Source organism: Epinephelus moara, chromosome 7, assembly GCF_006386435.1.
Source record: "Epinephelus moara isolate mb chromosome 7, YSFRI_EMoa_1.0, whole genome shotgun sequence".
NCBI classification, from domain to species: Eukaryota; Metazoa; Chordata; class Actinopteri; order Perciformes; family Serranidae; genus Epinephelus; species Epinephelus moara.
In genome coordinates this window covers 33,637,402-33,662,235 of record NC_065512.1, presented here as the reverse complement: position 1 = coordinate 33,662,235, position 24,834 = coordinate 33,637,402, and the positions used below count along the sequence as shown (strand labels likewise).

The 24,834-nt window shown below is 40.8% G+C and overlaps 2 protein-coding genes across 2 annotated transcripts in view; both read left to right on the top strand.

Annotated features, from left to right (window-relative positions):
* Window positions 1–4,851, top strand: part of tfpia (tissue factor pathway inhibitor a) — a 63,429-nt gene extending 58,578 nt beyond the window's left edge. Inside the window, exons 6-7 of the mRNA XM_050049623.1 lie at window positions 2,037–2,210; window positions 3,902–4,851. Of these exons, the coding sequence (XP_049905580.1) occupies window positions 2,037–2,210; window positions 3,902–3,969 (242 nt within the window). The 3' untranslated portion in view covers window positions 3,970–4,851. The remainder of the gene's footprint in view (window positions 1–2,036; window positions 2,211–3,901) is intronic.
* A 2,635-nt stretch (window positions 4,852–7,486) lies between these two features.
* The window catches only part of calcrla (calcitonin receptor-like a), a 44,845-nt gene continuing 27,497 nt past the window's right edge, over window positions 7,487–24,834 (top strand). Inside the window, exon 1 of the mRNA XM_050049601.1 lies at window positions 7,487–7,614. The gene's annotated coding sequence lies outside the window, so the exon portion shown is untranslated. The remainder of the gene's footprint in view (window positions 7,615–24,834) is intronic.

Sequence of the window (24,834 nt, the reverse complement as noted above, 5' to 3'; positions counted from 1 at the left end):
TGTGCCAAACTTACAAAATCCGCCTGGCCACACCCAGTTGGCGAAGCGCAGGTGCGCTGCGCCCCCGCCTCGCCCGGTCTGCGAAACTAGAGCCCATAGTAGGATGATCAGTCAAACTCACCATAATATCAGTACCTTGCAGCCGTTAAAGCGATGATACAATAGACAAGCATGTTTTAGTGAATTCCATGCACGTTTGAACACAGTAGGCTATAGTAGTGCTAACTTAAGCTTCAACCCATTAGCCTATGTTTTGATGATGTGTTTTAATGTTACCATGCAGGGATTTGCAACCTCAAGAACTACAGGTCCTTGTATGCTCAATACTTTTTCTTAACCAGTGGCTTAATGATCTAAACTCTTTGGTTAAAGCGTTAGATCCTTTTTGCTTAAACAGAAAAAGCCCAGAAATCACCATCACCGAACCTACCAAACTCCACTTAATAAGCGGCCATTTTAGCGTGTATAGAGCCAACATATTTTCACATCTAACTGGATGAATTAAGGTTTTATTTCAATCAAACCAGAGTTGGTGTTGGAAGAGTGGAAAGATGAACCAAGATGGTCTGTATGAGTTTTATTTTGTTTCTGTCGACTTTGAATGAAGTGGGTTTTACGATGATAAAATTACTGTTTTTCTAAATGGATTTTGGTGGGTTTGACTATAGCAGTTTTGGGGCAGTTTCCGCTTAACCATGAAGAACCATACTCTTTAACAAAAAAGTTTATCTCTGTAGGGATCCTTTCATTTACTTTGTCAGACACTTATAACAACAATCTGAGCCTGTCAGTGGCAAAAACAAGCACTTGGACGTGGACGTAAATTGACAGTGTGAACATACCCTGAGTGTTTACACTGAAGCCTTGCAGCTGTTGACTGCAGCGGTCTCACTCAATACTGGACCAGTTTCAAAAGAAATGTTGCTCCCATTAGTCACTTAGACACAAAAACATGGGACAATAGCTAGATTGAAAAACACCCTGTAACTGGATTTTTAAGCTTATTTAACATGCAGAATGCCACACAGCAACTCTTCAGCATGGTAGCAAATGCTTTGTTTTCCTCCTCGGTGTAAAAGGATGTGATGTTTTGTGAGTGTTTCCACTTGATGTACGTGATGTTTCATGCCAACCAAATAATGGGGTCATTTTTGAGGTTCATCAGTGCACTTAGTTAGGGTTAAAAACAAAAACAATGTTACCGCAACAATTCATAGACATGAAGAGACATGATACATGATACAATATGAGACATGATACGAAGTGTTTGGTATATCATATATTTTTAAAAGAATGTTAAGTTTCTCTTTCAGATATCATGACAGTGGTTTTGTCTCATTTAATGATTCTTAAACTGAAGAGAATAGCAGGTAAAAGGGATGTCGTCTGGTATCAGATCTCTCATGATGTCTACTTCAAGTTACTATTGATATTTATGGACTACTCAGGGACAATTAATCAAGGTCCTCAAATGCTCTAATTGTTCCAATTAACCCTAGTTGACCCCAACAAATTAAGTCACAGTGATTTAATATTGATCCTTTGAAGCACTAGCATTTGCCTGCTGTATAAAAATCAACATCCTTAAGTTTTGGGAAGATCACCCGCGGTTGCTAACAAGTGTTCCTGTGTTTCTCACCATGAAGAAAGACGGTGAATAAATCAAAGAGGATAGCTTACACAGCCCTGTGGGGGGCTGTGATAACAACTCTCACTTTTTTCAAATCTGTCAGTTGAAGTCTGAGAGCCTGCAGACACTGGACTAAATCTATTCCAAAGTCAGGCTGCAGCTTATTGGCTGAGGATATGAGCCCATGTGGAGTTTAAAGCTAAGAGGATGTTTATGAGAAGTAAACAGGCATAATTTGTCTTCAGGTCCTTTAGGACCATAGCATCCTCCACCCCCTTCCTGACCCTGTTATCAAACTGGAATGGATCCAAGTGAGATGATATACTGGATAATATACGTATATCAGTTTGTTAGTATTTTCCCCAATTTAAATCTGATATTTTGTGGCTCTTTTTGTGGCCCACAGAGCTGTGTTTCAGACCTGTGGACAGGGGGACATGTAACAGAGTAGAGAGGAGGTTTGCATTCAACCCCAAGACCAAGAGATGCCAGATGTTTCACTACAGCGGCTGCGGAGGAAACGAGAACAACTTCATGCACCGGAAAGACTGCATCCAGAAGTGCATTCGAAGCAGAAAGCGTACGGTTGTTTAATTTATTACTGTTTTTAAAATGCATGTTAAAAAATTTCGAATTCATTACTTAATATTGTGTGATTGCAGACATGTTACAGCTGTAAATTTCTGATTTTAGGCTTCTAATTGTAAAAACACTGTTCAAAAGGGAACACTTAAATCACACATCAGATCCTGATGAACAAATTATTCAAGTTGAAAATCTTTACTGATCTACATTGTATAATTTGTTGAGAACAAAAGGACATAATGGTCAATGGAACCAAAATTATCCACACTCTGAGCTGGATTCAAAATCACACCAAATATCAAAGTAAAGAATTGAAATCACAGGCTGGTCCGACTTGTGTGAATTTTGTCACAGCAACTCATAATGTGACTCAGTAGTGTGTGTGGCCTCCATGTGCCTGTATGAACTCCTGACAATGTCTGGGCATGCTCCTGATGAGTCATCGATGGCGGTAGTTGGTGGCGTCGGTTGCACCAATACATAACGTCCCATAGGTGCTCAGTGGGATTTAGGTAAGGGAAACGAGAGGGCCAGTCAATGGCATCAATGCCTTCCTCATCCAGGAACTGCCTGCACACTCTGGAACCCAGGGCCCACTGCACCAGCGTAATGTCCGACAATTGCTTTTAGGATTTCCTCCCAGTACCTAACAGCAGTCAGGGTACAGTTGGCTACGACATGGAGGTCTGTGCGACCCTCCAGGGATGTACCTCCCCAGACCATCACTGACCCACCATCAAACTGTTCATGCTGGATGATGTTACAGGCAGCATAACATTCACCATGGCGTCTCCAGACTCTTTCACGCCTGTCACATGTACTTAGTGTGAACCTGCTCTCATCTGTGAATAGAACAGGGTGCCAATGGCAGACCTGCCAGTTCTGGTGTTCTCTGGCGAATGCCAATCGAGCTGCACAGTGCTGGGCTGTGAGCACAGGTCCCACTAGAGGACGTCAGGCCCTCATGCCACCTTCATGGAGTCTGTCTCTGACAGTCTGGTCAGAAACATGCACACCAGTAGCCTGCTGGAGGTCATTCTGTAGGGCTCTGGCATAGCTCCTCATATTCCTTCTCACACAAAGGAGCAGATACAGTTCCTGCTGCTGGGTTAATGCCCTTCTACAGCCCTGTCCAGCTCTCCCTCTGTAACCCCTGGTCTCCTGGCATCTCCTCCATGCTCTTGAGGTTGTTTATGGGAGACACAGCAAACCTTCTTGCTACTGCACATATGGATGTTCCAACCTGGGGGAGCTGGACTACCTGAGCAACCTGATTGGGCTGCAGGCACCACCTCATGCTACCAGTAGTGACAAGGACACTAGCAGAACACAAAACTAGAGAAGAATCAGTCGGGAAGGATAAGGAGAGAGCAACTGTCTGTGGACACCACATGTAAAACCATTCCTTTTTTTGGGGTTGTCTTGCTTTTGTCTCTCCATTGCACCTGTTGTCACTTTCATTTACACCAAAGTAGGTGAAACTGATTGACAATCACTTGTGCCTCCTAAATGGACAGATTGATATCACTTAAGTTTAATTAACCGGATGTTATACTTTGACGATTAAGTGTTCCCTTCATTTTTTTTTGAGCAGTGTATCTCAAAATATTATCTTGTCATCTTTAAAAAATTCTGTACTAGACAATCATGGCATTAGAATGATTTTGTTGTTGTGTTCTGTTGCAGCTCATGGGAAGAGGATGATTCGAATAAAGAAGAAAAACATCAACAACATTGTTAATCGCTCAGTCTGAACACTCCGCTGTAGATCCTGCTCTGCCATGGAGCCACCTGTATTTATGTCTATACGTCATGGTTAGCTTTACTCATATCTATTGTTTTGTAGTGCTACAGTGTTTGTATAAAAATCATTTTTAGTGTATGGGCATTAGATTTGTAGTGACTGAATGCAATTACCACCATTATCCACATTATTTCAATACGTATGTGATTGACAAAAAACATATTTGTTTTGGCGATGTCTAATATAGCAGCTCTCTACACTGATATGTATCAGTGCTTTTGTAATACCTTATGTCTTTTTAATGTTACAGTTTCTGGGCTCTGTTGTGATCATAATTTTTTTACAGTAACTTTTATAAGAAACACCAAAGTTGCAGCAAGATTGTTGTCCAGTAACGACATGAATGCTTGTCCTGCTTATTTACCGTCTGTACAGTTACTGATGCTTTTCTACAACAGTTTTGGTTGCTCCACTGTTGTTAATCGATGTGAACAAAAGCATTAGCAAATTAAACTGGTGGGTGCTCCTCACTGTAGGATCAGCCACAACAATATATACAATGTTGTCAAGCTAACACATGAATCAAGATGTCCTCACAGACATCAGTTAATGTGAACAAGGTAATGACTGCTTTATTTCTGTTGGATTATACATATATATAAATGATTTTTAATCAATTTTATGCAGGTTTGTAAATCACTATTGCAGTCCTGCTGGTTGTTGTTGGTAAGGAAAACCAGAAGGGGGCTGTGTTGTGTAAAGTAAGTTTTCAAAGAGGTTGTCAGCGCTGGTCCCTGCTGGCTGCAGCTGATTCGTCTACTGTCTCCTTCTATAACCATGGCTGTAATGAACTAGATTGTGAGACTTTATGTAATAAACGTCAACAATCTTCTCCTTCCTCCATTTTTTCAGCTTTGTTCCTCATCAATGTTTTTGTGTGTAACAAGTACAATAAATAAATAACATAATAACAAAGATCGCATAGTTTTCATAGGCCTTAGGAAGCTTTTTCAAAATTCAGATTCTGTGGAAAACAATCTCATGGATAATTTTTGCTAATTAATATGTTGAAAAATGATTCTGCATTCATTTGATCATTTTTGAAACAATACTTTTAAAGTAATTTTAATGTCAATCAATGCGATTTCGGAACAAGCTTTGCCGGCTTGGCATATCACCTCATTATTTTTATGTTTATTTTTTTCAATACTCTGTCCTTGATTTTCGTAGCTTCATCCTGGTTATGTGCTGTTTCTTTTTTATAAAGTCTCGTCATCACCTGCATGCTGTGCAGGTAAACGTCTCCAACACAGCAAAATAAAAAGACAATACAGACAGATGGCAGAGTCTCTGCAGATAAATAACCCACAACACACCTGAGTGGGTCATACGTGATGATTGAGAGGGAATACTTTTGTATGAGTCCGTACATTTTTCTTCTTTTTTAGGCAAATCCTGGAAAGTATACTTTAAAAGGAATACTTCACCTCCAAATGATCTTTTGAATATCAATTACTCACCTCGTGTTACGTCTAATTCTTGAAGAAAACTGCATGATAAATTAAGAATCCAAAAACAAAAAAGAAATCTTAATAAATTATAGTAATGGCGTCCATGTTTAACCAGCAGAAATAAATAAAACATCATTTTATGACTTGTGCAGTACAATCCAAGTCTCATTTATCCAGCCATATGCTCAGTGCTCCCCACTCAGACAGCCCCTCTGGCTGTCACCGTTCACTTGGGTGAATCTGAACTCACCCTTTAAAACACCAAAGTCAAACAACACAAACAAACTAGGCTCGTTCAAGATGAGCCAGACGTGCACAGAACTGATCACTGGCAACCGCCGTACAATGCATGCGGGTTAGATTTGTGATTGACTTCATCCCAACTTGTTCTGACATCATACAAAAGTGGACAGCGATATTCTCACGAGATCGAGGCTGCAGTTTTTAGAGCCAGGAACTGCAGTTGCTCTCCATTGCCTGCAAGACCCAGGGCATGATGGGAAACACCTGGCTCTCACCTGATTAAACAACTGATCTTCATTTTTGTTGAAAGGGAGAGTTTGATTTTATTTGTCTGATCTGAAGGTTTATTCTGTGAACAGAAAACATGTTTGTAACTGATGGTCATGACTAGTAGTCAGACTGAATACATTCATCATAAACTATATGTAGTCTACTGTATATTAACATTGGACTGCTTTGATTATTGAAGTATTTGGCAACACAAAGACTTGTGTTAAGTGGGATGTGAGGATTCTTAAAATAACATCTATACAGATGTGAAGCCCTGATTATACCAGATGGATCTTTAATGAAAGCTGTTGTCTTGTGTTTCTGTCCTTTGAAAACATTAACCTAATAGTCAGACACAATTTAATCAGCCTGTGTAGCTGAGAGGACAGCTCTGCTCTGCAACAGCATCCTGATATGATGCTAATTTACATGAGAATACATGTAAAATGGAGGTTGAACAATGAACATAAATTACAGATCGCCTGTAAATCATTTTAATAGGCTACTCTGCCATAATTAAAATAGTTGGAGCCTGAGAACAAACTGATATATGAGTCTGATAACATTTTAATAAATCAACATCAGATCTGACAGGATGTGAACGTTTCAGTGACTGCCTGTAAGGACTGAAGGCTGCTGGGAACTGCCTTTTTGTCGCTCCCTCCTGCTGCTGGCACCTGCTCCACCACTTTCCAGGTGAGGCGCAGTTCATCCCGAACGAGCCTATAACTGATCAAGGAAGCAGTAGACCAGCAACTCTCATATTCAGTGAGGTAAAATTACTGTTTTTGTCAGTGGTGTCTGGCTTAGTTCCCTGTTGCACAGGACTGTCTGTTTGGAAAGTACTGAGCATACGACTGGATAAATGAAACTTAGATTGTACTGCAGGAGTTGTGTGATGATGTCTTTATATAGTTTTGCTGTTGTTAAACATGGACCCCCATGACTTCATTGGGAATATTTGGATTCTTTGTTCACTGTGGAGGCATGAGAGAAAAACACAGTTTTCTTCACAAATACAATGTAACGCAGCGTGAGGAATTGATATAGATATGGTCATATGGAGGGATGAAGTGTTCCTTTAAGCTTACATTTGCTGGCCACTGAAGACACTGAGTTCGTATCCTGTGTATTTTTTCAGGGCATTTGAAGAGTTAAACACATTCTTAAAATTACACTTGGTCTATATTTTACAGGCTGAGTCCACTATGGCGTGGTAAATTAATGCATGTGAAAACTATGATTTAGTATTTCCCCACATTTAATTCCTGGCACTAAGTGGCGAGCTTTGCAATGGCATTCGGATCTTTATATTGGCAAATAAAATGTAACAACTGACAGCTGCAAGGGTAACTTAAAGCTCCACCAGTCAACATAATCACAAGAGTGTGGGAGTTTAGTGGCAAAGCATCCTGCACTCAGCTGTAGACTCCAGTGTGATGTAACAGGAAGTAGTGGGTTGCCTTCCAACGTCAACCTGACAGTCGCTTCAGCTGCGCTCATTGAGCGCCGGAGATCCGCTGCGTCTGGTGCTCTGCGCCGAAGCCGAAGACAGAAGACACTTCACGGGATTGCCTTGAGAGTTTATTCCAGTTCAGATCCCTGCAGCTGCTGTTGGATTGTATTCTCCGGTAGGACGCGCTGACAGAGTGTGTGAAATGTGTGCTATGCGCTGTGTTACTTCCATGTATTCCAGGCAATGCGACTGGCAGTAACGTCGAGTAGAATTAATGCAGAGTTGACAATGCATTTTGTCCATCGCTGTGTGTTTATCGAGGTCATTTCAGCTGTATCTGTGTGGATTACTGAGTCGAGGCATGTGCATTGAAGCCATATGCTGTGATGTCCTCGATCCATTAGAAAACAACGGAATACCAGTGTGAGCATCCATAACTGGGTCCAGTTCAGCTGCAGTGTCCCTCTGTCAAGAAAAACGTGGATCTTATGGAAGAATATAGTGAAATAGAGGTCTAAAGTGGGTTTTGGACACCATTAGGCCACCCGAGCGCGCCGTGCATGATCATGTGTATGCCATGTATAATGCATAGTGTTCAAAGATATCCAGCCTCACCTTTATGTGGCTTTTATTCATAATGTGTAGGATTGTACGTCGAATGATGTACTGACGGTGTGCTCAGCTGTAGCCCACAGTATGGTAGTCATGGTTTATGGACACGCGTAAACGCCGTTTCAAGGGAATCAGAGTACGCAGCGTTTTCTAAACGCTCAGATTATATTAATATTCTTGGCACATGGCTAAACTATAGTGATCAGTTTTAATATTGGCTTGCATGTGTGGCTGACTCAGCTGACTGTAGCTATACAGCCGCGGATTGCTCCTGTACAATCCACCAGACTTGACATCCACTCATCGGATTAAATAATCCACATTAAAGTGTATGAAGGGATGAAATACACGCAGGCTTTTTTTTCAGATTGATTGAAATAGAAAGCAACAGTGATTCAGCTTCATTCAGCACCGAGGCTTTGATGTAAGCGATGGTTGCTAAATCATCTGCATGGTTACATAAGCAGCAGATTTGGACATGCTGGAAGTTTGTGGGCTGGACGGTAAAAAAAGAAAAGGTTGGTGATGGTGAATGATGGTGATGGTGATGATGTTGTGTAGGAGGAGGATGTGATGACAGGGCACTGTGCCGAGGAGAGATGCACCAGGGTCGCTGTAAGGGAGGTGGCAGAGCAGGAGCAACACAACCACAGTGGTTATTTACAGCCAAGTTTGTGGACATGAGTGAACTTTTACTGTCAACAGGTCAAATGTGATGCAGTTCGGCTGCTGCTGCAAACTGAACTCCTCATGGGTTTTGCAATGATGAAGAGGAGTGTTCCCAGTGTGCCAGCTGTGTGTATTACATTTGATTTAGGCTTCTGTATTGATGAATGGATAAACACAGCAATTATCAAGAATGAAATCGTGTAAAAAAAAATCAACTCCACAGATTTATGTGCTGTTTTTATATGCTGTAGTTCAAATTGTTGCACATTTAAACTGGACATAAAATAGCCTTTACGAAATTTCCCCCACAACATCAGACCTTGGCAACAAAAGACAGACATCGTGCGGTTAGTTTAGGAAACCCAAACCACTTAGATTAGGAAAGATTGTGTTCATTGTAAAATACTGAAGAAAGAAAACAGAAAGTGTTTGACTTTTCGAACGCATCAAAATGCAACTAAAGAAACATGGTTTCATACTTAGGTTTTTCTTGGAAATATTAAACAATCATGACTAAATGAACAGCCACTTAAGTTAGCGTTTAGTTTTAAAACAACATCCTTGGTTGTTGTTGTTTTTCTTTCTTTTCATTATAACACTTAAAAACCTCCACTCTGCAAATCTGCTTCATCAGGACTGTGGGTGCGGTTTGATCAGATAGCTCTGCATCTTTCATCACATTTTGATTCAATACATTGTGATTGGTGCACAAAAGCCCATGAAATCATCTCACACTCGAAACAAGTTAGGAGAATATAAGACAGACACAAATACAAAATCTTGTATGTGAAAAGATGCCGATTGGGAAAATTGGATTTTAGGAACCTTAAATTCAAGAAGTGTCTACCTGTGACCTCCATCACTAGTTATGCATGTGAATGAGTCATGAGCACTTCAGCTAGAATGTTTTTTCTTTTCTTTTATTCAACTAGTTTCAGAGGCTTCAGGGAGTAAAATTATCTAATCATTTACAAAAAAAGTCCAGTAAGGAATCACTTTTCTACAGCTATACTCCTCTCTATATGCAGTATGAATGTCCTGCTGCTCCACTGACACATGTTTCCGTGAATGACTGTAAATCTTTTATTAGAAGTTATGCACTTAAAGCTGTGGTAGGCAGTTTAACTTTGGTGTCACTGGGCAAAAATCCCACAATAAAGTTAAAGCATATTGTAATTCAAGTGGTATGAAAGTGGCTCTGTTTTCTGGCCTCAGAAAATCTAAAGCCCAGTTCAGACCAAAGATTCGTGACAAGATGACACAGGCAACTACTTGCAATGCACTGTTCCTCAACGTTCTAAAAACCTGCCAGTTCACACCAATACAACTAGATGAGATGGTGTATCATCTATATGCAACAACTCTCTGTACTTGTCTTCTGATTTCCAGCTTTTTAGGATGATTTTGTGGATGAATATAATATGAATTAGGATAATGATAGTGAGATACTGGCTATACTTAGTTTTGTAGTGATGAAACTCAACTTAAACAAAACGAGCATCAGATGGACTGTATTCATAAAAAATATGCCAAGATAATATAAAAAACCAGCAGCAATTAATCAGTCCATGAGTGTGTGTGTTTGTGTGTGAGGGGGCATTAGCATATACAGCAAGCAGCAGCAGCCCACCATCTGACACCAGTACACTGTGAGGGTACAGAGCACGTGCCGCAGCAAATGAACATGCCGCCTGTGGTCATTTTGACCTGACCAGCGGACTTCACTACAAGCTGATTGGCTGTTGAAACAGGTGACAAGATGTAAAACTAGCTTGCCGGTGATTGGACCAGTTGAGTTGCAGGTGACACCATCAGCGTGCTTCAGTCGAGTTTAGACCAGCCAGTTAACACAGCTGCAACTTTTCTCTGCAACCTTCCAAAATGGTTTCGTCTCGTTGCGAATCATTGGTCTGAACTGGGCTTAAATGTGATGGCAGACTTTGACCAATCACAGGTCATTTTCAGAGAGAGCAGCTGTCAATCCCAGCTCGTGAACTGCAGTCAAACTCAGCAGCGCTAATCAAATACAAATCCCAATTCTGTAACTGCATTGCATATTTCTCATCTCAAATGTTTTCAGAAACATATTTTACTGTACCATTTAGCTGTAAGGTTTGTTAACCGGCTGCCATGTTGAAAAAAGTTGAGTCAAAACAAAGCACCGCCCTCTCACTGCAGCAAAGTTTTACAGCTAAACAGTACACTAAAATATATTTCTCAAAACATTTGAGACAAGATACAGGCATGCAGTGCCAGAATCTTGATTCATATTTGATCAGCACTGCTGAGATTGACAGTTTTACCACAGTTCATGAGCAGTGATTGACAAGATTGACAGCTGCATTAGAGAGCCCTCGGCTCTGATTGGTTGTTTACGTGATTATTGCAGAAACCATTAGGAGCACTATGACAAGGCATTGGAGCATGATTTGATCACAGATTATCTGCATCATGTACTACTGTCAGGATAAAGCACAGTTTAGAAAAAAAAATATTGTTAGTCGTATTTGCTAAACAAAATTACCCACTTTAATTACCCTTTAATCATAATTTGTAAGATGTCATGGGACACAAATGTTTAGAAATACCAAAAAATAATCTAAGTGAAACTGAGTTTTTACTTCACTGTCCATGCATGTCAGCCATCAGAACGCTTTGGAAAGCGAACACATCCAAGCTGCCAGTTGGCAGCGCTGTGAGATGAGTCTGTGAGGCCTTTTTGCTCTGACATCTTCCAATGGCCCGGGCCTACACTAAATACATGAGCTGACTGAGCAGTGGGAATGTCATGCAACTTGACAGATTCAACCCCCAAACTATCACGCTGCATGTTTACTGCCTGAGTCCAGGAAACAGCTATTAAATGTGGGCAAGGAAAAGGTCTTGGCTGCATAGCACCCAAAGCTTTTGAGGTCTCCATGGCATGGTGGATCTCTTCCTAAAGCAATGGCATTTAGGAGGTTGTGCCAGTGGAATCTCATTCACACTGTAGCTGATACTGTCATACAGTGGCTGTGTGGTGTGTTAGGGTTGAATTTAGGATCACTTGTTTGCAGTCAAGCAGCAAATGGAGGGTTTTCTCTCTGCCTTCCATGTATGTTTAACTGATGCTGCTTTGAAGGATCCAACTTCCTACAAACACTGCTGGCAGCAAACTGTGATGAGTGCAAAGGCCACCCGATTCACAGGCACAAGAGTAATGACGGTTCTCGTGAAACTTAACCCCTCATAAATCATCGAGGCACACTGGACTACGGCAGCCTGTGTCTTATTGATTTACCTCCTATATTCCCTGTTCTGTTGTGGACACTGTAAGAGTTCTTGCGTATTTATTAAGGGATGTGACGACCAATTTCATATCCTTCCGCCATCTTTTCTGTCCTTTAAACTCATTCAAGTTGAACCTTCATTGTGTTTCAGCTCAGATCAAATCAGCAACCCAAGTACATATTATATGTATTTTCCTGTCTGCTTACCCCAGGCCGAAGTTATCGTATTACACAAAAGCACAATGATGCACATATGCACCAGTCTCAAAGCGCTCCCCTCAGGTTCTGGATTCAGTTTCGGGGATGTGAAACCTTTTGAGGTAATTTTTCCACTCATACATTATGGAGGATCATATATTTTTTTTCCCCTTCTCCAGTTTAATTTCAGCACACAAGGTGCCTGATGAGAGCTGTCATGGGCTAATGTCTTCAGAGGCAGCATCTGGGGAGCTTTGTCTATGTGCAGTGGCTGGCAGTGTGCACTGCAGTGCTTTGTGGAGGATCGAGGACAGTGGAAAGAGGCTGTGCGGTTTCTAAGGGTGTTCCCTATTTGTCTGGGCTAAACAAACTGTCAGTGACACAGGCTTCCTGATTTACTGCATGGCAGGGGGCTTCTGGCATAAAGAATAGAGGAAATGGTCCCTTGGAAGCTCTGTGCGTCTGTCCGTTTGTCTTCCAAAGGTGAACCTTCCGTACTGTTTTGTCATCATGTTGGATTTTTAGAATTCTTTCTACCGGCAAGATACAGAGAAGTCTCCACAAACTAGCGAAGCACTTCTTTTTTTTTGTTCTTGCAACACAACTTCTTATTGTTTCCAGCCAGTATTCACTGCTTTGGACCTCTCTTGCACCCTGCATTTTCTGCTGCTGTGAGCAAATGTCTGCAGCAGACACTTTGGTGGGATCTCCAATTAGCTAACTTGCTCTACTGTGAAAATGTGACTATTATTATTGTAAAACTCAGGCTGCCTTAAGCTGTGCCAAAAACCTAGCAGTTAATTGGTTTCCAAGGTTAATAAAAGTCCCAAATTACTTTGCTCCCCTTTTAAAAACCACAGTGTATTATTGCTTTACTGATTACTTTATACTGGACATTATCGCAACTCATAGCGTGACCTGGATGAATACTCAACTTTGACTGCCTGGAGGGTCTCTCTTGTTCTTTAGTTAAACCAAAAACCTTCAGCATGAGGTTTTTTTCTGCACATTCACATGCTTGAAACACGATATCTTCTTTAATATGTCTTTGCTCTCAAAATGAAGAAAGGGGCCTGTATTCACTGTTAAAGGCTAACTGAAATGGCATGTTTTATTCTACTAAAGCAGGCATGGTGCCAAGATTTCAGTTTTGGATGGGCCAAAGTAATGTTGGCTGGGCCTGGTAATTACAGAAGTTAATACTGTTTGCCTTCCTTTGACAGTTATCAACTGCAGTCTTGCTTAAACACAAATGACTGATATCATGCTGTGGAAAGTGGCTAGAGCGTCTGGTTGATTATGAAACTCTTTCTAAAACATTTTCACTGCAGCGATGGCCTATTATTTACCCGCAACAATTTGTATTTGATACAAGCTGCATGTGCAGATGCATAGGTCACATCGTGCGAAAATGAAACATAGTATCCTATCTGTCAAATGTATTTATTTTTTCACTGTGGATTGTGTAACGTTAGACCAATACATCCATTTATTAAGAACCCTGACATTTTGATTCTGTTTAAGAAAATAGCATCTTCTTAAGATGATCTTGTTGGAGTATCGTTTATTAAAATACATTGCAGGGACAGAGATCGACTGCTTTGTGAGCTAGATTGACTTTTGAATTACCTGCCTGCCGTCAACTAGTTAGCTCTAAACAGCTTAGATGGCACATACAAATGTGACAAATATGCTTTAAGTCTTATTTCCTTCTCTTTCACATGAGCAGCTACAGTGATTCTGTATGGGGCTGTTCGCACTGCCAAAATATAGGTAGCCTACACACAGTGCTCTGCCACTTTAGCTAAGCAGCTTGTGGATACACAATGTAACAGCCAAACAGCAACCTGCTGCACAGCACGAGAGCTACAGACTTTGAACAACCAGCCAAGTCTCTTTACTGTATAAAAACAAGAAAGTCTGCATACAGTGGACGGGAATTGAGGTGGATGGATTAAAAAAACTCTGGACTTTCACCCTGGAGTCCACTGTTTGTGTCCTGTGTGAAACAAAAAGTCAATCAAGTAATTTTAATAACTAGTCTGCTAGTATGTCTAGCATGCTATGCTAGTGAGATACATTACATGACATTATCTGACTTTAGTAACTAGCATACTTATTTTAAGCCAAACCATGATGTTTTTTTTCCCAAACCTAACCACATACTTTTCTTGCCTAAACTAAGGAAGTAATACTAAAAACAAAAGTTGTGTTTACCAACTTAAGTTTATTTTGAAAGACTGCATGCATTTAACAAGCAGAAACTGTAAATTACCTTTGAAAACTGAAGTTTATTTTGAAAAGGAACAGTGAATGTATAAAGTAAATTGACGTCATCCCTGAACACCCAAAACTGATGCAGGAGGGTACCTAGCACATCATTTATTGTGCAGGGCCACTGACCAAGCATCAGTATTTGACTAGTTGGAAGTGAGAATGTGTTTAAGTAACCAACATTAACTTTCCTGCTACTGCCTCATTCTTTTTTAAAGGGGAACTAAGGTTTTTTTTTTCAACCTGGGCCCTATTTTCCGATCTACTTTTGTCTAAATGAGTGATAGGATGTTCAATATTTGACATTTCTCCAGTACGAAGCTAGGGCTGACCTGCCTGCAGCCCGTGAGTGACGCTATATTAAATAATAGGGCATTCAGAAAGCGTCAAACAACATCAAAATACGTCCACTATAAGTGCATTTTTTTCCACACAGATAGGCTCGGATTGTAAGTATAATTATCTGACATTATAACGGAAAGGAGAAATGAATGTCTGTGTTTACCTTAAGCTGGATTCGCACATGTTCCTCTGCCTGTTGCAATTTTAGTATATGTGATACCAAAGTAACACTGCTCCCTCTCTCTCCTCGTCCGCTCTTCAGTTTCAATGAGCTCTGCGTCCGTGTACGTCCATGTACTCCGTGTTCAAATAAATACGGGCGGTCATCAAATTCAAATGGCTCATCCAGATCCAGTTGGTCAAAATCGGGTAAAAATTCAGCCATGACTACTCCAAACAGAGTAACTCCTCGCGTTTGTAAGGTCACTCCAGTGTTAACTTCCTGCAACAACTCAAATCTCACGAGACGTGAGATTTCAGAGCCAGACTTTCACTCTGAGTGAGTGTTTTGAGTTGCCACGATAAACATCTGAATTTTTACCTGATTTTGGTAACAGGCAGAGGTTTTACACATGTTAACAGTCTCTCTATCAATAATCTGTCTCTTTAAAATAGCGACCTTTGAGGAAAATGCTTTCTGGGCTGCAGGGGATTTTTTGCTTCAGTACCGTAAGTGGCCACAGGGAAAAACTGGAAGCAAGGCTAAGCGCTTTTAGGGGGCCTGGTGCCTTGAGTATACTGCTGTTTCATTTTCTTACCTACCTGTAATCCCACCTGCAAACTTTATTTTACAGGCAGCCTTATTTTATTGGCTGCTGTGAGTGTTTTCACTTTTGCTATAGCTGTGAATGTATGTTGGCATTGGTGGTTGTTATCAATAGTTTCCCCAATTCAGACTCCAAAACCCCTCATACAGTTTTTCAGGTTATTTTCACAATATCTCACTCATGTAAGCAGTTAAATGTTTTTGTAACACAAACCCAAGGCATACAGTGCAACTTGAGCCTGTTAGTAATGACGTGAATTGTTCCCTTGGAGGTCAAGTCTAGGGCCCACAGCAAGCACATGGAGGATATTCCTTGGCTTCCTCGAGGCACTCTTAAAGCAGCACCTAATTTGACCGAGCTCCAGAGTTATTTTTGTCGTGGCAATATCAAAAGGGAACCACTCACACGGTGCTGAAAGCCTGTGTGTTCACAGACGCCAGTGAATGCTTAAAGAGATGTAATCAGACTGTGAGACAAAACTTTTCAAATCTTCCAAAATAACTTCTTTTATACCCTATCATACATGTAATGAAATGACTTTTTAGTGGATAACTACCTATCTTCCGTGCTGGTGTTTCTGTTTGTGTCTCTGTGTTCACAAAGTCACATATCTTACCTTGGGAATTTGAAAATTCCTTTTACTAACAGAGAATGTGAGTGCGGTATGGAGCTCTGGGAATGTCCGGATGGATAGAATGACACTGAACATGGGGAGGATTAGTGAGTGGTGCTCGCCTTGCTTGCAGAGAGATCCCAAAGGCCATCTTTCTGGGTTTACAATGTTTCCCCTGCCAAAAGAAAAAAAGCTGATAATTGAGTTGAAGCATTGTTGATGAACCCCTCTGATATGCAGAACAATTTCCTTATCCCCAAATAAAATCTGAGAGAACATGTAAACACCCATTTAAACTCCCAGGGCAGCTTTTGGCCTGAAAATCCCTTTCCGGCTGTATGCCAGTTTAATGAGTACTAATCGCTGTAACAAACACAGCCATGAAACTAAAATCTGTCAGGAGCAATAGCCAGTTAGGATGCAGAAATATCACACAGGAAGGAACAAAAACCAAGAAAGCTTAAACTATTGTGAAAAGCTGTCAGCCTGTCAGTGCACTTAAAGCACTTGACAAAGAAAAACTAGTGACCCATGAAAATGTGTCTCCATGTAGTGGAAAGAATTGGTGGAATTAGCCACAGTTTCCCACCAGACTGTACTGTATGCCTCAGGTGAAAGAGTGAGCACATGCTCAGCAGGTTAGGCTATTTTGAACGCAGCCTAGAAGGCCCATAGCTGCATCAAAACATTTACATTAACACCAAAGGAGAATTACTAGCAGCTATACAGGTGCAGTGTACAAGGGAGCCTGGTTTATTTTTAACCAGTGTATTTTTATCTTGGTATTTGTACTATTTTTTCCTTTACGTAGACCGGAGGCCTGTGGAATAGGATCCTTTTTCTATGGTAAGACCTCTAGTACTCTTAACCTCTTAAAAAGTAACTGAAGACTACTGTGATGTTTGTTATGTTCACATAATGATGAAACTAATGCCATGTCACATTCTCAGGGGAAACGAAACATTATCTTTTCAGCAGCTAATGAATGGCATGCCTGTTGACACACAGCAGCGTGTTCAACAGTGTTTGGTATCCTCTTCAGGTAACGGTTTGACATTTTTGGAAATACACTTTCTTGCCGAGAGTTAGATGAGAAGATAGATACCACTCTCATGTCTGCATGGTAAATATGTACCTAGAGCCAGGAGAGAGTTAGCTTAGCCTAGCAAGAAGGCTGGAGGCAGTGGGAAACAGCTGGCCTGGCTCTGTCCAAAGGTATAGTAACATAATCCGATTACCAGCACTTCTAAAGCTCACTAATTAACACGATACATCTTGTTGTATAATCCGTACAAAAACCAAATTAAAGTACTGGCTTTACTGAGAGAGTTATGTGTTGGACTATAAAAAATTGTTTTGGGTTTTTTTACACTTTGGTTTTTGGACTGACTAAACAGACATAACATTAATTTGTGAGCTTTAGAATGCTGAGCTATGAAAGTATTTGTAAAATTTCAATTCAAATGAATTTTGCCAGATGTGTTGTAGTAAAGCTGCTGGATTTACACAATCGTACCCCTGTCCTCTACCACTGAAACCGGTCTGCAGTCCATTGCAATCAATTTAGAAAGAGAGTTAGTTCGTCGGTCACAGGTAGACTTGTGCAGTTTGCGTCTGAACACCTGGTCGAGTGGGGCTTGACGAGGCTGGCTGCTAGCACTAGCATCAGAGGCTGTGCTCGCTGGGACCTCCAGGTTCGCTGCTAACTACTTTGCATTGAGGTGATATTTAAGGCTCTCATGGTACAAAAATATCTTACTGCAGAAACTGCAGAGAATGGTGCTCCTATCAACAGTTTTTTAGATGTAAATGTTCCATTCACGGGGGCCAAGCAGCGTCTTCTCATCTGCCTCCATAATGTGTCAAAGCCATTGTGGCCTTCAATGATGCACTGGGTCAAAAGGCACCATGGGACGCGATTAATCAGCATTAAATTTTTTAATGCGTTATTTTTTTCTGCGATAAACTAATCAAAATTAACACGTTATTTGACAGCCCTATTTTAAAATCTACAGTTCTGTAGTTTAGTCCAGTTGTTCCCAAGTGGGTGAGTCAGACCCCCTCTAGAAGATCTGGACCCCTCTGGTGCCCCCAGAAATTTTTCAAAGGGTTGGCCAGATGTGGCCACTGAAAATCTTGGGGTGGCACACCAAAACCAAAAGTCATAAATGAATTGAACGAATTCTATTATGCCATTGAAGTACCACTAATTGAAAACCCTGTTAATGTGAGAGTTACGGACTTTATGCTTTCGTTTTCCTATGTTATAGGGAATTTTACTAATTATCTGATGTACATAGACTAAAAGTGGTACAGCTGACATTTTGAGTTCAATTCATTGTATTGAGGTGACCATGGCACCCCTTGCCATTTGCCCCATTTTCATACTTTATGCTAAGCTAATGAACGGTTGACTCTAGCTACACGTTACTATACACTGAGAGCAGTATCAGACATCACATTTTCCTCTCATTTAACTCCCTGAAAAAAAAGTGAGTAAGTGTATTTCCTAAAATGTAAAAAAAAAAAAAAAAATCAGGGAATGAGCCCTTAGTTTGGCTTTACAGAGGCTCCTTTTGATTACCTCCATATTCGCAGTAGGTTTTGATTTAAATCTTAGTTTAGTTTTGAGGACATAGTTTTGTGATATTAAGTGGCCATCCTTATACAGTAACAGTGCATCTCTCTCCATCAGTGAGCTGGCACTGGTGCCCACTGTTCCTCTTTGATAATGTGTGCGTTTGGCAGTTTTTCACACTGTTCCCCTCTCTACATGAAATAGCTCTGGATATCTTGTGACTCATGTACCTACTGTAGAGTTGAGGCACTGTGTATCTGGCATCATTGGGACTTTGTTAGCTGCTTAATTATGTTTTCAAAACTCGCATTGAACTGGCAGACTTTTTTTTAACGCTGACACATACTTGACATCCAGCACAGTATGACTCACCTGTGTTGCTGCCTTTTTTTATAGATGCCTAAAGTGCAGATACGTGATATTTTTGTTCATCTTGTATATACTGTAGGTGGTAAGAAGGGTCTGAAACCATATCCTGTAGGAAGTAGATGAAACACCAACGATAGTGCTATAATGCACCCAGTTCTTTTTTGGGCGAGGTTTAGCTGTTTCAAACATTTTCAAAGCATCTTTTTTTTTCAGCAACAGTGTTGCCCTAACTGAACTCCTCATGGACTAAGCCCTCACTGTAAAACAAAACTATTTTAAACATTAATCGGCTTATGCAAATAAGTGAAATACAAGAGACTTCATAACAGGCTGGCAGTAACATTTCAGATCCAGTCAAATATGTCAAAATGTGACCAGTCGTTTTAAAGCCACGCCAAACAATATATTTATACTGACTATATGGGTCAAATGACTGGGTCATGTGAAAGGTATTGCTGGTTTTGCTGGATCAACACAACCGACCCTGCAGATCCCCTCAGTTCTGTGGAAGGTTTTAGCATCTTTCAGCACATTGTTTTGATTTCCTGACACACAAATTTTGCTCTCATCAGCTGTTTTTCTAGCCTCACTAGGCAGCAGTTTTCAGCCCAACAGCTCCCAATAAACCCACTGTACACAACCTGCCCATCACCAAACAGCAGACAGACAAAGTTAGCTGCTAGCTGGTGAACATAGTGAAGCATTTAGCAGCTAAAGAGCCAAATCATTTCTCAAGAGTTAGTCTGTGACCAAAACAGAATCAAAGAGAAAGTGGACATTGGGTTCATAAAGTGGACAAAAGTATTACTCCAAATGGATGCTTATATTTCTCTGTGTTAGCTGGATGTGGAAAAAGGCAGCTGTTTGCTAACATGTTAACCTCAACAACAATTGGGGGACTGTTTGCCTCCAAAATTTGCAGGGATTTGTGTGTGAAACCTGTGAAATGTTCTCATGCCACTGGCTGTAGCACAAGCGCATAAGCATGATCGATCCACCCCCGTGTTTAAAGGGAAATTTCGGTTTATTTCAACCCGTCCCCTATCGTCTTAAATTTGGTTCAAGTGACTAGTGACATACAGATAATAGTTAGCATGTTAGCCGTTAGCCTAGATACAGCCGTAGCGTCAGACCTGTTAAAACGTAAGAGAACGGGCATACCTTCAAGTGCAAAGTTAGGTCCACTAAACAAGCTTTTTTCCACAAAGACCGCCTCATATCGTTAGGATAAATGTCAGAGAACATATAGAAGACGACATGTAAACGTGTTGTCTTACCTTACCGGTGTGGTAAGGACGGAGTTCTTTTCATGAAATTCTGCACCCTTTTTTCTCCAAACATACCTTTGCTCATTGAATCTAGAAAGTTCTATTTTAACTTCATCAGTCCACAGGACTTGTTTCCAAAACGCATCAGGCTTGTTTAGATGTTCCTTTGCAAACTTCTGACATTGAATTTTGAGGTGACGACACAGGAAAGGTTTCTGATGATTCTTGAGTCATATTTGTACAGGACAGCACACTAGAATAGTGCACCACCACTCCAGAGTCTGTGAAATCTTCCTGTAGGTCTTTTTTTTTCTTTTGCAGTCAAATGAGGGTTTTGATTTGCCTTTCTAATAATCCTATTCTCTCTCGGAAAGTTTTCTTGGTCTTCCAGACCTCAACTTGACCTCCACAGTTCCTGTTAACTGCCATTTCTTAATTACATTACGAATTGAGGAAACCGCTACCTGAAAACACTCTGCTATCTTCTTGTAGCCTTCTCCTGCTTCATGGACATCAGTTATTTTAGTTTTCAGTGTGCTAGGCAGCTGATTGTTGGGATAACATCCAGCGGCTAACGTCCAACACCAAGCTATTTAACGGTCCCAACGAACCACACTATCACCAAAATGTCTCAACTCTGTCATTTAACCGGTTAATAACTGATAGGTGCTGTTTGATGCTAACACTTAGCCCTGTGTGTGTGTGTGTGTGTGTGTGTGTGTGTGTGTGTGTGTGTGTGTGTGTGTGTATGCAGGCTGACTGCCGGTGTGTGACTGTCTCTTGATAAACGTAGAGGGAGAGAGAGCGGATCGAGGAGGGGCTGAGTGAGCTGCGAGTTTTCCCATTTTAAATAGTTTTTAAAAAAGAAAAAAAAAATGTTTGGAAAAAAATCGAATTTAAAAAAATTGGAAAATTAAAATTTGTGGCAGGCTGTTAAAAAATAATTCTGTGTATGGTAAGCACAAAGCCTTTATTTGGTTTTTAGGGATGCACTTACTTCAATTGTGTATATAATACATTTGACAGATTATATCAAATCATTTAATTGGAAATGTTAGGGATAACACTTTATAAAAGCCTAAGTATGTTTGTAAAGTTTTTTGATGTACTTAACTAAAAAAAATAAATAACAGTAGTGATGTCAGGTAGATTCGGTTATGTAGGAGCTATGAAATATTGAATCATCCACCTTTGCTCACTACATCTTTGTTTTTCTTACTCTCGTCCTGTATCCTAGTTCCCTCTGTATTTAATAATACTGCAAAATCCCACATTACATTCAATGCATGCACCTATAGTACTATGGCTACTGTAAAACATAAAGCTCACATTAATTTATGAAGCGACAAGAACTCCACCAGCCACCGCCAGCCCCCTCTCCACGCATTAACTATCTGCTGTGCTATAAAAAGAGCACACTATGTTCTGCACCGGTGCTGAACATTGGCCTTGGAAGAAGATCTTGGGCGACAGAATCTTTCAATATTCATAATTCCTTGAAATACTGTGCTGCATCATCTGTCCTTTAACCATGCAGCCTCGAGGGCTTAAATGACCACCATGAATGGTTGCATATCTGACATCATCAAACAGTATTCAGCACTATTATGAGCCTCTCCTTCCTTTTCCCCCCATGAGCTGCATACTAGAATGCAGTCTTTTCCTCTTTTCAGCATCATAGTTGTAAGTAGATCCATGTGCTTGCCCTGAGAACGTTGGCATGCTGGCAACGAGGGCATGAATGCAGTGACATGAATACTTTGGCATCTGGGTTGTTGTCTGCACTGCAAACGCGGGAACGCAGCCTCCCTCTTGCCATGTTAATGCAAAGAATATTGCGTGCATCAGTCAGGGCGGGTGGACTGAGAGTTGAGGAGGTCTTCTTATGAAACAAAGAGGTCTCCTCCCTCACATCTGTGTGGGATTGTTATTGTTTTCCCTGACATCTGGTGGTGCCCTTGGCAACATGAAGGCTTGCATGAGGCTTGCTCTCATCTCTGGGGCTTGCTAAGATCAATGGCTGAGATGTGAAACTCTAATTCAGACATGTTTTCTGTCACATGGGAGAGATTATCTTAATGTACAGCTGATCCCATGAGAAACGACCACCAGTTAGATTTGGTCTTGTTGATTGAGAGAGGTGGCTCTCAGAAGGGACCATGTTTCCATGTCGTTCTTAAAGGCTTCTCCTCCTGTTTCTTGTGTTCACATGTCAAGCATAGACAGCAATAGGTTTTTCTTAGAATTTCCTGTTTTGTAGACTCTCTTCTGTCCACTCTTTCAATCATCAGCTCTTACTGTGCTCTTAAAATGACAGAAAACAGTGGGAGACCAAGCTGGCTGGAAACTGAACCCATTCCTTCCTCCCTGGCCATGTCAAGACTTCCTTGTCAGGATACGTTTTTAAAGAGATTATAAAAAGGTAGAGCATTTCATCAGAGAGTGAGTAAATATAGACACAAGGAAATACTTAAAAAATCATAAGAATAAAACAGAGAGAGGTTATTAATAGTTCTCTATTATCTGCATCTGATTTTAAAAGCATATGTATGCACAGACAATCCAACAGGATGCAGCATATCGGCTTGCTCATTAGTTTGAGGTAATGTACTGCACTAACACCTGAACTCCTCAAGCTGTTTCCCAACAAACGCGTTTGATGTTAAGGTAACGCAAGCCTGACCGATAAAGACACAGACCAGGGACACGTGCTGCACGTGCTGCATGTAAAGTGAAACTGGGATTGTGAGCATGAGTAAACACATCATGATGGAGCACTTTCTTTCAGTTTCCAACATATGTTTACAATGGAACTGAAGAAAACTAACACAAATAAATCCATATGATGGGAGGCAGCACACATGCAGAGAATGTTGAAATATCTCAGTGGGAGAATATTATATTACTGCCAAAGGGGTGGTGTTGCTTCTTACGTCAGCCCATGTTATCCAGTTGATCATGTTTTTTTCTGTCATACAAAGTCTTTATGTTACATCTTTCAGCAGCTTCATAGTTTATAGATATATGTTGTGGTCGTGCTTGGCCTTGGTTAGAATGTGACTTCCATCATGAGCCCATGCTCCAGCTGAACTTGCCAAGATATTATTCCCTTTTCATTCATTCACCAGCTGTGGACCTCAGGTACTGGACAGTTTTCCAGCTACCGAACAACTAGGTGTGAGGGCTGTCACTGTTTCTTATAGCCCAACCCGTACTGGATATTTGAGGCAGGTACTGATATTAACATTTGGAATGTTTATTTAAACTGAAACACAGTTTGTTGAACACCTGGTTGTGTTACGCAGAAGCACTGCCTTTTAATACAGCCGAGTTGATTTTAATTAAATTCAAGAGGGCCTTTTTGGCAAATAGGGAAACATATGTTAAAATTGTCAGCATGTGTGGAAAAAAAATGATGTTCAATAAGTTAAGATCTACCAGATTTTGATTTATATACATGTTACTGCTGATAAGGTAACACCTCTGACACACCCACCAAACAAGAGAAAACATACCTTAAAACCCCTTACACACCGTTTCAAGAATACTTGTCATTCAACAGTAAACCGTAGCAGGACCGTACCTATGTTCCCCAGGTCCTGTTTTCCCCCATAATATAGGGACCGGGGAACATAGGACCCTTTTTCCAAAAAAAGGGTCCTATGTTCCCCGCTTTTCCGAAAAAGGGTCCTATCTTTCCCGGGTCCGATGTTCCCCCCGAAACGCGACAGAAAAATGCACTTACCTCATGTGATCGCATGATTCAATACCCAAAGGCGCAGACAACGCTCCCCAACAGTCACATATATTTGGAAAGGGCTCATTTTCTCCACTATTATTGCTGAATTCCGCGGCAAATAGCCTATGCGGGGCCCTGATTTAATTCAGCATTTTCCCGCATAGTTTAATGTTGCATTTAAGATATAGCCCATGTGACGCGCATATCCAAATCTATAATGTAGGTTATTCTAGGTTGTAATTGGCTATCGGTTTTATGTGAATGAGTGGAGAAGCTTGATGCCTTCGTAATGTTGACAGTGTCTGTCCCATTAATGCATAGCCTTTAGGCTAGAGGTGCTGGAAATAAAGTTTAATTAATGAATTAATTGATGGCCTGTTTCCAGTGCATAGGTCTGTATGCGTGCTTAGTGGTCGAGTGACCAACTTGCAGAATGGGACAGACTCTGTCAACTTTACGAAGGCATCAGCAGCTTCTCCATTCATTCACATAAAACCGATAGCCAATTACAACCTAGAATAACCTACATTATAGTATTTGGATATGTGCGTCACATGGGCTATATCTTATATGCAACATTAAACCATGCGGGAAAATGCTGGAATTAAATCATGGAAGCCCCGCTTAGGCTATTGGTCGCGGAATTCGACAATTATAGTGGAGAAAATGAGCCCTTTCTAAATATATGTGACTCTTG